The following is a 13,325-nucleotide window of genomic DNA, read 5'->3' as shown; positions in this document are numbered from 1 at the left end:
TTTCATTTCAAGTTTTTTGAATGTCTTAACATAAGAGTATTTGATTTTGTGTAATAATCAGCTAAATAAATACTTTTTTTTTTCAAAAAAGCCCTTTATTCTATTGATATTGTTATTACATTAACTGATTTTCAGCTGTTAAAAGAACCTTGCATTCCTAGGATAAATCCCACTTAGTCATGGTATATAATCCTTTATACATGTTGCTGGATTCATTTTGCTAGTGTTTTGATGAGGACTTAGGGGCTGATATTTGTCAGGGATAGTGGTCTGTAGTTTTCCTGTGATATCTATCTTTAGTTCTCATATGAGAGTAATAGTAGCCTTGGTGAAATAGTTGGGAAGTGTTCCTTCATCTTACATTTTTTGGAAGAGTTTCTGAAGGATTGGTATAAATTCTGAAAACATTTGGTAGAACCCACTAGTGAAATTATTTGGGCCTGGACTTTATTTTACAGGAAGATTGAAAATTATTAATTTAATCTCTTTACTTGTTATAGGTCTATTCTAATTTTCTTTTTTTTTTTTTTTTTTTTTTTCAACGTTTTTTATTTTTTTTTATTTTTGGGACAGAGAGAGACAGAGCATGAACGGGGGAGGGGCAGAGAGAGAGGGAGACACAGAATCGGAAACAGGCTCCAGGCTCCGAGCCATCAGCCCAGAGCCTGACGCGGGGCTCGAACTCACGGACCGCGAGATCGTGACCTGGCTGAAGTCGGACGCTTAACCGACTGCGCCACCCAGGCGCCCCTATTCTAATTTTCTATTACTTCTAAGTAAATTTTGGAAATTTATATCTTTCTGAGAATTTGTCTATTTCACCAAGGTTATCTAATTTGTTGGCATACAGTTATTCACAGTATTCCCTACAATATATTTTATTTCTATAGGTTGGTAGTGATATCTCCTCTTTCATCACTGATTGTATTTATTTGAACCTTTCTTTTTCTCAGTCAATGTTCTTAGAGTTTTGTGAATTTTCTTGAACTTTTCAAAGAATAACTGGGTTTTGTTGATTTCCTCTATTTTTTTTTAATTTTCTATTTCATTTATTCCAACTTAAATCTTCTAATTTCTTTCCTGCTATTTGTTGTATTTAGTTTGCTCTCCTTTTTCTAGTTCAGTTATTGATTTGAGGTCTTTTTTCTTTCACAATAGGCACTTACAGCTATGGATTTCCCTGTAAGCACTATTTTAACTGCATCCCAAAAGTTTTTAAATTCTGTTTTTGTTTTCATTCATCTGAAAGTATTTTGGAATAGTCAGTGTAATTTATTCTTTGACCCACTGATTATTTAGGAGTATGTTGTTTCCCAAATTTCTAAATTTTTCATCAGTTATTGATTTTTTTAACATTTATTCATTTTTGAGAGACAGAGCATGAGTGGGGGAGGGGCAGTGAGAGGAGACACAGAATCTGAAGCAGGCTCCAGTCTCTGAGCTGTGAGCACAGAGCCTGATGTGGCCCTCAAACTCACAGACTGCAAGATCATGACCTGAGTTGAAGTCGGATGCTTAAGCAGCTGAGCCACCCAGGCGCTCTTCATCTGTTATTGATTTTTAATGTAATTAGAATTTGTGATCAGCTAACACACTTCGTATTATTTTCTTCCTTTTAAATTTAGTAAAGCTTGATTTGTGACCTAACATATGATCTATCTTGGGGAATATTCCATGTGTACTTGATAAGACTTTGAATTTTGCTATAGTTAGGTGGAATGTTCCATAAATGTCTCTTAGATTTAGTTGGTTTTTGGTTTTGTTCAAGTCTTCAATTTACTTTTTGGTCTGCATACTTCTTGGTTCTGCTTATTATTGAAAATGGTCTACTGTTATTGATCCATTATTTATGCCTCCCTTTAAAAAAAAATGTTTATTTTGAGAGAGAGAGGCAGACAGCGAATCCTAAGTAGACTTCATGCTCAGCATAGAGCCTGATGCAGGGCTCATTCTCATGACTGCAAGATCATGACCTGAACCAATATTGAGAGTTGGATGCTTAACTGACTGAGCCACCCAGGCGCCCTCCTATTCCTCCCTTTGATTTGTCAGCTTTTGTTTTGTGAATTGGGGTCTTCATTGTTACATGTATATATATTTATAATTATCTGTCTTTTTGATGTATTAACCCTTTTATCACCATAAAATGTCATTCCTTGTCTGTAGTAACAATTTTTGTTAAAATCAATTATATCTAGTATTGTCAGTCCTTTCTTCTGGTTGTTGTTTGTACAGTATATCTTTCCACATCCCTTGACTTTCAACCCATTTGTGCATTTGAATTTAAAGTGTATTTTTTTTTTGGTGCTAAAGTTGATTTATTAAAGCATAGGGACAGGACTCATGGGAAGGAAGAGCTGCACTGGGGGTGTGAAGAGTGACTGATTATATACTATGGAGTTGAGGGAGGTAAAGGCAAAAGGGAGGCCTCCGAAAGGACTTTCATATACTAACGAGAACTCATAAGATACCAGAGGCCTGGCTATTGTCAAGCTAAGTTGTTTTCCTCTAGTAAGGCATTAACATTAAGACAATAGGGAGTTCCTGGAGAAATGTTATACTCTACATTTTCCTCAAGTATTTGTCAGTGGGCTACGGATTATAAAGAAATTTAATTTTACCTACCATTTCCTTCTTGCCTTTGTTCCCCACAGCACTCCAGAGGGGAGGATAATGTTGGGGCTCCAGGAAACTGAGTCTATAGGTTTCTGGAGATTAGGCTATTGATAATATTGCGTTTTTCTTGTAAATTACTAAGACATTTGTAAACTGGTCCTGCATGTCCTGCATGACTATGATCACTATCAGTTAACCATTTTTTTTTTCTTTCCTTTGCTCTTGGGCTGCCAGGAGTGCCTGAAGAATGTCACACATATCCCACTCTCGGGGAGTAGGGTTATTGTTAGCTTGTGCTTTGCCTTCAGCTTGCCTTACGCTCCCTTATCATACCCCCCCCCCAAATGTAAAGCGTATCTCTTCTAGATAGCATATAGTTGAATAATGTTTTTTTTATTCATTCTGTAACTCTGTCTTTTGATTAGAGTTTTCAATCCAGTTACATTTAATGTAATACTTAAAAGATTTTTACACTTGCTATTTTACCATGTGCTTTCTATATGTCTTATAAACTTTTTTCTTTTATTCTTTCATAAAGTCCTTTTTGTGTTAAATATTTTTAGTACACTTTTTTTAATTTTTTTAAACACTTATTCATTTTTTGAAAGAGAGAGAGACATAGAATGAGTTGGGAAGGGGCAGACAGAGAGAGAGAGACAAAATCTGAAGCAGGCTCCGGGCTCTGAGCTGTCAGTACAGAGCCCGATGTGGGGCTTGAACCCATGAACCATGAGATCATGACTTAGCTGAAGTCAGATATCAACTGACTAAGCCACACAGACACCCCTTTAGTGTACCTTTTTAATTACCTTGTTGTTTATTATACTATATATTGTTTAGTTATTTTCTTGGTGGATGCCCTGGAGATTACAATAAATAACTTAAACAAATTAATACCAACTTAATTTCAAAAGTATTGTGCTATTGTTGTTGTACTAATACATCTCTGTACATCATAAGTCCCCAAATGCAGTTTGGTCATAGGACAAGAGAGTCTTATGTTCTCTGATTCTTACAGGCCCTGATGAGCAGACAAGCTCTCATTATTGTGGTTTTCTGCAACTAGTTCTGACACCCATACCTAATCCCAAGGATCCGTAAGTTAGGGAGATAGAAGGAAATCCGGTCCACCATCTAATAGGTGCTTACTATATTTACATGGTTGCACTGTGCTCAATATGATGGAAGGCATCAAGGAGTCACAGAGAAAGTCTAAGGTACAGTACAGATAATGCAGCTGTGAAGACAGGAGTATATCACAACACAATTCTGGAGCAACCAGACATGGAGTATAAATACTAGTTCAAGGGAAGAGAATGGAGAACTTGGTGTGAGTATAAATATAAAGGGAAGACTCTATGGAGGAGGAGATCAAAGAATGGGTAGAAACTAAAGAAATAGAGGAAAGAGTAGAAGGTATTTGAGGAGGAGGGGTGAATGGGCAGTATATAGAGAAAACGAAAGGAGTACAGATAGGGAAATAGATGTCCAAGTCTGATAGGAAGGAAGTTTCCAGCAGTTTTCTCACATATACTTCATCTCATGGAACCCTTGCATGCAGCCCCAGCTTTGGTTTCCGTGTCCTGGGGCCACCCCCAGAAGCTAACTATGCCCTATGTCTGTTTGACTCTCTACAGCTCCCCTTCACTGACGGCCTATACCACTTTTACCACAATGGCCTTGCAAAGGCCAAGAGAAGACGCAGCCTACATCACAAGCAGCAGCTGGAGAGAGACCCCAGGGTGAGTTTCCCTGGACACCTGCCTTACAACCTCTGCTGCCACATCTGAGCCCAGTGAGGGAATGTATAAAGGGATGGGTGGGGAATTTTGAAGTAAAAGCACTCAAGTATTGTGATAGGCAAAATGGATCTTTGGCAGAGTGGTACTGGGGACTCTCCACTCCTCTACCTTGTGCATGATAAATAAATATTTTATAGGCTGTGGAGACGGTGGGGAATAAACAGGGACACCACCCCTTTACTGGCTATCTTCTCCTGCATTATTGTGTTTGGACTTCTGGTTCCCCGGGAACATGTTTTGGCCTGTGATGGATGGGAAAAAACCAAGCTGTTTAATGAGTTGTTTTATGGAAGGTTTCTTCTGGTGAGTCCACATGTTCTGAGGAGGTTGCTGTGCCTCATCCTGGACGTGGAGAAATGAGCGGGTCGGCAAGTGCCTGGCTCATGGTAGGCAATGGGCTTCTCAGTATCCATGCAAAGTTGTAGCCTTTCTCTCCATATTTTCTCACACCCATCTAATTTACCACCATGCCTTAATGGTGCTCATGACCCCCATTTTTAATTTGGAATCTTTATCTTGCTCTTGGAATCTAGATCTCATTTCCTACTCCCCCTGGAAACTTAAATTCAACTTCCCCACAGTCAAACTTAATATTTTAGCCACAAAACAGCTCCATTTCCAGAATAGGAACTTTGGTCATTCCTGAATCCTCCATCAAATCCCTTCTGCCATCCTCCTATACTCACAGACTCATTCAATTGAGTAAGAGAAAATATTATCTTATTAATTATTAATAAGATAAGTTATTTCCTTGTTAATTAAGGGAAATTAATAATCCAAGCAAGTTGCTCTCTGCACATTGATGGCTGCACAACCTCTTCCCCAGAGCTCTTGGGGGGAAAGTGGATATAAAGTGGGCCAGACAGTTGAGTTAGAGATTTACACATGAGATTCTTTTGGAGTTGATAGAATCTGGAAACTCATTCTGGTGGGGCTTTTCATGTGAACATTTGGCTGGGTTTAATTTGGGCTTTAATTAGGAATGCAGATGAAACAGATGCCCCCAGCAGACCACCAACTGACAGGCCATAGGCAATTTTCCTTCAACTCTTCAACCCAGGGGATCCCCCATTCCCTGGAGTGGAAATTCTGCTCTGAGAAGCCACTTTATCTGCTTTCACAGTAAGACCCAAGCTGCCTGCTGCCAGCCCATGCCAGGCATTCTCAAAGGGTCTGTTGTAGAACCTGGCATCGTTATCTAAGGGAAAAGCTCTATTTTCTGTGTCATAACTGCATTGGCCCTGGCTGTACCAACTCAGAGCTTGGGGAATACCTTGGGAAGAGGTATTATACAGGACAGAAATCCTGTATGTCTCACCTATGGGTCCAGAGTGGATACCAGTAGACAAAGACCATTCTGGCGCACTGTGACATTGGTTTTCCCTACACTTCATCACTGTCCCATGATCTTACCCTTTATGGCCCATTGTTTTCCTTTTATTTATATATTTGCTTCAAAGTCCCATTGAGTTCTCCTCTTCCACAATTAAAGATGTTTCCTCAAGACCATCCAGGGAGAAAAAAAAAAAAAAAAAGAAACTGGGACAGAAGGAAAGAGAGGCTTGGGAAAGAGAACTGAGGAACAGTGAAATGAAGAAGCCATTGTTTGGGTCAGAGAGACTCCTTGGGCCCATTAGGTTATGATATTCTTATACTTACTTGAAGTAATCTTTGAATTGTTTATTCTTGAAGTTTAGAGTGATATTTTCAAAAGAGAAGAAAATAAAATGGGCTAGGTAGTAAGGAAGGAGATCATGCACTAGTGATTCTAATCATTTGTCTTTATCTTCAAAATATTGTCTGTTGTAACCAAAAGGGGCAGCTATTCCCCCATCACTGCCTACTAGAAGGATCCTGGTAACCATCTGCCTCTACGTGGTGGGACAACCATCTGCCCTGCCCATGATCATTAGAAGATAGCAGGGACACTAACAATCATACATCTCCTGTACCTCTTCTCTGTCCTCTCATCAAGGGTAAATGTTAAGACTGTTGTCAATAATAAAGTCATTCTAGGAAATGAAAAAAGCATAAAATCTCATAATTCTTTGGGGAAAAAAATCTCCTAGTGATGACTGCCTCATTTCAAAATATTAGATCAAGCCCTGAGTCTTTCCTGCATGATGTTCTTGTGGTTATCTAATTTGGGCATCAGCTGATTGCAAAATATGGGGGTGACTATTCTTTTTTTCTTATTCCAGTATAGTGAACATACAGTGTTACATTAGTTTCAAGTGTACAATATAGTGATTCAGCAATTCCATACCTTACTCAGTGCTTCTCACAATAAGGGTACTCTTAATCCCCATCACCTATTTCACCAATCCCCAACTCCCCAACCTCCCACTGGTAAACACCAGTTTGTTTTCTATCGTTAAGAGTCTGGGGGGGTGGGGGGAGGGGGGTTGGTTTGTCTTTTTTTTTTCTTTATTCATTTGTTCATTAAATTCCATATTTGAGTAAAATCTTATGATCCTTACCTTTCTTTGACTGGCTTATTTAACTTAACATGATACTCTCTAGGTCCATCCATGTTGTTGCAAATGACAATAATTCATTATTTTTATGGCTGAGTAGTATTCCATTGCATATATATACCACATCTTCTTTATCCATTCATCTATCAATGGATATTTGGACTGCCTCCAGCATTTTACTATCGTAAATAATGCCATAATAAACATAGGTATGCATATGTTTTTTTAATGTTTTCTTTCATACTCTTTGGACAAATACTCAGTAGTGGAATTCTTGGATCGTAGGGTAGTTCTATTTTTAATTTTTTGAGGAACCTCCATACCGTTTTCTGCAGTGGCTGCACCAGTTTGCATTCCCACCAACAATGCATGAGATTTCCTTTTTCTCCTCATCCTCATCGGAGGGGGTGCTATTCTTAAACAAAAAGCATTGATTATGATCAGTGTAAGAGTAGCACTATAAGGACTCTGCCCTGTGGGTTTACAGATCTTAAACAAAAGGGCAAATATGTCAAGAATTAGGATACCTCAAGTTTTGGGTTCCAAGCACATTCACACAGGCTGCAAAAAGAAAAATAAATAGAAGGAGAGGAAGAAAAAGGAAAGGACGAGATAGCCAGAAAGGATTACTGGTCCAGGCTTTTATCTCTTGGGTACATGTTTTAAGTTACATTTTAGGAGCCAACATCTTAAGGGCAAGTTGTTTTATCATTCTCTGAAACGTGTTATCTCCTAGACTCATGCTTGCAGCCCTAGTTTCCTTCTTCCTCCTGTCTCCACATTCTTCCTGGCTTTTCTCACTCACTGTCCTGCAGCTGGGGAAGGATGATGCAAAACCCAAGCAACCAGGCCTATAAGAGCAGGAGGGTTTGAGTAGCTACAGGCTTTCAGGGATGAATCTACTAGGTAGTTTTTAGTCATAGAAACTACCAAGATGTGCTATCAGCTCAAGAAATAAGGGAAAAGGTAGAGGATCAGACTTGACTTTGGTTTTGTTCTGGCTTCAGAACAAAAGTTTCAAGGATAGTTGACCCTCATCTAGCGAATACTTTTTGTGTTTAAGAAAAACAACAGAAAGACTGGAAAAGAATCATATGTGCTTTTTGTCCAGGCCAATAAAGTTCTGTTTTCAATATGTTCGTATTCATTCACTAAGTGTCAGGACAACAGCTAAGAAAATAGATTCTGATGCAGATTGTTTTAAAGGTGTTCTCTCGCCTTTCCATCTCTTTCTGCTAAATGCGTCTTGCTTATTTCTGGATATCTTTGCACGGCACAGTTCTGAATACATAGAAGACGTTCAATAAATAACTGCCAAATGAATGGATGATTAATAATTTTTCCTCAGGGTTTTAATCCATGAAAAAGTTCTTCTCATCTTGTATTTTTGTCCTTATTCTAAAATGTGCACCCTCTAGGAAACAGCATAGCCTTCTCTTTAGCTCCTCCTTTCAGTATATTCTTAATTGTAGGTAAAAGAAACAAGTTACCATTTTATGACTTCCAGGTCCTGTCACTGAGAACCCCATGAAGAACCAGTTATTTATTTATTTATTTATTTATTGAAAAAGAGAGAGTATATAAGGGAAGGGTGGAGAGAGAGGGAGAGAGAATCCCAAGCAGTCACCACACTTGTCAGCATAGAGCTCAATGTGGGGCTCGAACTCACAAACCATGAGATCATGACTTGAGATGAAATCAAGAGTTGGAGGCTTAACTGACTGAGCCACCCATGTGACCCAAGAGCCAGTTTTTAATTTCAAAAGTCCAATACACTGGGTTGCTGATCATATTCACGGTCCCGGTACAACCACCCACATGAGGGCAATATGTTTGGAAAGTTTGGGTAGCTAAAATAATTTAAAGAGGGAATCATTAAACCCAATGCTGGGCTGAAATAATAAAACTAGAAATGACTTCTGAGCATCAAGTTTAAGAACAAATATCCCCTGCCCAAAATGTCTGTGGGATTTGTTAAACTTCAGCTAAGAGCAACGTCAACGAGTCTTGAAACCAAATCTGACTGCAGTCCACAGTCTACATACCAACTCCCCACAGCTCTAAGAGTGGCTTAAAATCTGCAGAGAATAGATTTGTTTAAGATAATATTTGTTTCACAGTTACTTTGAACCCTGTTTGCATATCTGACATAGCATTGAAATGAAATACATTAAAAAACATGAAGGTTCCCATCGTTTAATGAGCAACACACATTAGCCATATGGAGGCCAAATAATTTAACAACAAATAATCTGAATGTCATTTGTTGAGAAAAGTTAATTTGATTTGAGAATTACAAACACTTATTCCCTTCTCAGAGCAATTTTACTAGACCACATAGTGATCACTTGAAATCATTTTAAAATCATTTCGCAAGTCAGAAACTCCTATCAGTTTGCTGAAAACTCATCTCAGTTCCCATTCTCAAAGAATGGGTGATGTCTCCCATGCATTCTATCTATAGAACTTTTACTTCTCTAGCTTCTTCTTCATCCGAACACATCCCCCTGTCTAATGACCGTAGATGGCTGACACATGATCCAATAGTGACCTAGTTTTGTTCTTTAAGGGTCTACTCTGAGCATATTCGTGGAGTTTTGAGGGTGCTGCAAAAACCCACAAAAGTTATGTTCACTGGATAATTCTACAATAACTTCATAGAACCATACCATCAGAACAAAAAAAGAAGTTTTCTCATTCTTTGAAATTAACTGGACAAGACTGGTGTGATATGTTGGTAAAATTCTGAATAATGAGCGGGCCAGACTTTCTTTGTCTGTGGGATTTAATAATACACTAATTGATATTGTTTTAAAAAATGGATTTATTAGCATGCTTCAAACTCAGGTGGTGGACAGAAGCTGAGAAAGGCTTGTAATTGCTCTGGGTCATTTTCTGACACGACATAATAATGCTTTTAGATCTAACTCAGGTGCAGTAATTTAGCCATGACTGGCGAACACCTAGAAAAGCTGTACATAGACTCAGATCAGAAAGATTAAGCATTGATGACATGGAAACCATGACCTGAAGAAGCCCGTGAGATGATCAGAGCAATTATATAGCAATTTACTCACAATCTTTAGATTGTGACATCTTTCTGAGAAGAATACTGGAACTTCAGCAGTTCAAGGCAAGCAAACCAACTCGTTTACCTTTTCCTCCACAAGTAACATACAGTTTTGTCACAATTGCTAAGCTCTTAGCATACAACCCTTTTCAAACACAGTCATACACATCAGTCATAGTAACTTTTTATAATAATCATGTGTCACTTGTATGTATTGTGCCTGATTTATAGTATTAAATAACTAATTGATTACTTAGATTAAAAGTTGGGAGAATAAAAGGAAAAGCATCACTATCTTGTGAAAGATCTATCTTCAAATGGAAAATGTCATGGAAAAAAATGTCTTCTTGCACTTTTTGGTTGTTTATTGTTTTTTTGTCTTTTGGGTTTTGTTTTGTTTTGTTTTGTTTCTTGTTTTGGTTTGATTTGGTTTTTCATTTTGATCAAACCTTTAGCCAGTGGATAACTAGTAGAATTTGGGGTGTCCTGTCCTTACCATCACAGTGAATGCATGAGAGCCTCTCAGCCTGAGGGACAGTAAAAATAGAAATTAGATAGTTTGAGTGCCTTTTAAAGTGAATTTATACCCAAAGAATAGATTGTTTTTTATCTTCATACTTGTTAACTCTAACATGGTGAGGTTTGAGGTTTTGAGATGCTGCTCTAAGAAATGTATAGGACTTCTCCAATCTATCTTCCAAATGCTTCACTGAGGGGGGGGTGGGAAGGAAGCAGAGAGACTTAATTATATGTTACTTATTTTAAAAAGTAAGCAGGGTAAATTTACTGTATAGCAAATATAATAATATTTGTAGAACTTCTACTCCAGAAGCCACTCATGGCTGCCTTTACTCCATTTTCTCATTTTCTTGTAGCATGAGTTAGACCAACCTGAAATGGAGGTACAAAGTCACACATGAGTTTTTTAAAACAACTCAAGTCCCCAGAAATGGTGACCATCTTGTGCAATCCAGGTTAAGGTGTCCTGGTTGGACAAGGGAACAACATATTTGGAATTAGGATTCTCATAGGGAAAGGAGTGTCCACGATGTATAATTGTGACAGTCCAGTAGACCACAAACCAGAGAGTTAACCATTGGTGGGGTCTGGAAGTAGAATGAAATCTCTTTATGTCTTGGGGTTAAAGTACAGATTAGCCAGAATTCCTAAGAAAGACTCCTTCCTACCTAATAATAAATGGTTATGGGCTAATATTTGTTCATGGGCTAATAAATGTTCATGGGTGTCTCTGGCACATCTACTCTAAACAGAAATAAAGTAAAAAGATATAGAACTGAAATAAAGTGATGTTGAAGCTACATTGCGAAGAAGAAGGTAGACAATGAGAAACAGAAGCACAGGAAAATTGTAAAAAATAAAAAATGTTTGGTGGAAAATGGAGGACACCCATCCTCACACCCAATGCAACAACTACCCCCATCCCCACCCCCAACCTCCTAACAGTCTCTCAAAATCACGGAACCAAGTGGTCCCTTCAGTGAACTGGACATTTCCTATTGTAAATAGTTCAATTTTCTATCATAAAAAAGGAAACCATGTTGCCAACCCTAAAAGGGTGAATACCTAAAAGGAGAGCATAGCAAAGTTAAGCAAATATCATTTCTTCCTCCCTTCTTCTGGTTTTTCCTCCCTCCCTCTCTCCACCTTATTTCTTCTCCTCAAGAATCCATAAGCAGCAAACACACACTTCCAGAATGTGCTTTGTGTTTCAGGCTCCAAGAGAAAAGCTGTTTTACAAAAAAAAAAAAAAAAAAAAAAGCTATAAATGCAAGCGAATGCACGTACAATGAAATCCATTAGGAAGGAATTTTGGCTCAGACCTCTCCATGCCCAGCCAGCCAGCTAGTGACCCTCTGCGCGTTAGTGAGGAGAAAGCAAGGACACAGTCCTTCAATGATCGTGCTCATGACATTTCTGCAGGAACCAGATCACTGAGTCAGAAAAGAACAGAGAGGAGGGCTCCAGGGTTTCCTCTCACTTTAATTTGATAACAGTTTAAGAACAGTGAGTGTTAGATGCTGCCGTTTTATTTGGGTTCCTGCAAAAAGCAAACCCTGAGACAAGAACTCAGAAGAGGGTCATTTATTTGGGTGGTTGGTCCTAGGAAACACAAGGGAAAGACTGAAATTAAAAAAGGAAGTGAGGAAAGCATATAGAGGGTGGATATTTTAGCAGGTTTTCATCATAGGCACCAGAGGCTCAGTCCCACCGAGTTCTCTCTGAGAATGATGTGTAGAATGTGCTTTAGACTTGTCCCACAAGGAGTGAAGCTGATTGAGGAATGATTAATCTACAGGCTCTGTCTCATGTTTGAGTTGATCCCGAATGTTAAATCCCTAGCACTTTGGGCTGCCTTGCGCACAGGCTGAGTCTCAGGATGCAGGAGAAAGCCCTAGAGCAGAGAGATAGCGGAGAAGCCGCGAGCAGTCGCAGGTGAACTTAGAGGAGGGCCCAGAGAGTATAGGCTTGAAATCCACAGCTACTATCACAAATCGCACAAACCCAATGCTGTGCTGAGGACTTAGCATGCATCATCTCATTAGCCCTAACCCTCAAACGTCGCCTGTGAATTACATACTGTCAGATTCCCAGTTTACAGGTGTGGCAATAGAACCTTAGGGAGGCTCGTCCCACAGTTTGTAAGGAATCTTCACCACTGCGCAGTGCTGCTCTCTTGGACTTGTAGTTCATAAATTAATTTTCCCAGCTCCTTTGCACAAAGATTGTGTTGGGACCAGGTTCCTTGTGGATGGGAATGACCTGTGAGGCACTGAGACGTGGTACATCACTTTCTAACTTTCCCAATAAATTGTCATAGTCAATATTGACCATGTGTAGTTTTTACCACACCCACTTCAGAATCCTACTTGGATTCCTCTCCGAATATAAACAAAGATGGTGTCTTAGCTTGAATTTCCTGGAAATGTTCTCTGTGATGGGGAGTTGCATGTGTAAAAGATGTTGTTAAGAACGCTAGCTGGGCATGAGATTGAAAACAGCGTTGTCGCATGTGGCTCTCTCCATCTTGAAACCAATAATACACTCAGATCCTTCCTGTGCTTCACACCCCTCTGCTTCCTCTTCTACTTCAAGGCTCATGTGACACCATTGGATCCATCCAGATAACCCAGCATGATCTCTCTCTCTTAAGGTCAGCACACTAGTAACCTTAATTTCCTCTGCAAAGTCCCTTTTACCACAAGATGCAATACAACCATGAGTAACACTAGGGGCAGGAGACCATGGGTGTCAAAATTCTGCCTTGAGCCTTGACCTCCTGGAAGAGTTGGCATGCCTTCTAGGGTCAATAGCTCCTTCTAGACAGCCCAGCTTCCCCTC

The 13,325-nt window shown here is 39.1% G+C and overlaps 1 protein-coding gene across 1 annotated transcript in view; it reads left to right on the top strand.

Moving 5' to 3' along the window:
* The window catches only part of PCSK2 (proprotein convertase subtilisin/kexin type 2), a 281,924-nt gene that overhangs the window by 34,236 nt on the left and 234,363 nt on the right, over positions 1-13,325 (top strand). Inside the window, exon 2 of the mRNA XM_078444292.2 lies at positions 4,254-4,358. Within this exon, the coding sequence (XP_078300418.1) occupies positions 4,254-4,358 (105 nt within the window). The remainder of the gene's footprint in view (positions 1-4,253; positions 4,359-13,325) is intronic.

The sequence above is a fragment of the Panthera onca genome, chromosome A3 (assembly GCF_046562875.1).
Source record: "Panthera onca isolate mPanOnc1 chromosome A3, mPanOnc1 haplotype 2, whole genome shotgun sequence".
Lineage (NCBI taxonomy): Eukaryota > Metazoa > Chordata > Mammalia > Carnivora > Felidae > Panthera > Panthera onca.
The sequence above is the reverse complement of the archived record's forward strand: the minus strand, read 5'-3'. Positions and strand labels throughout refer to the sequence as shown.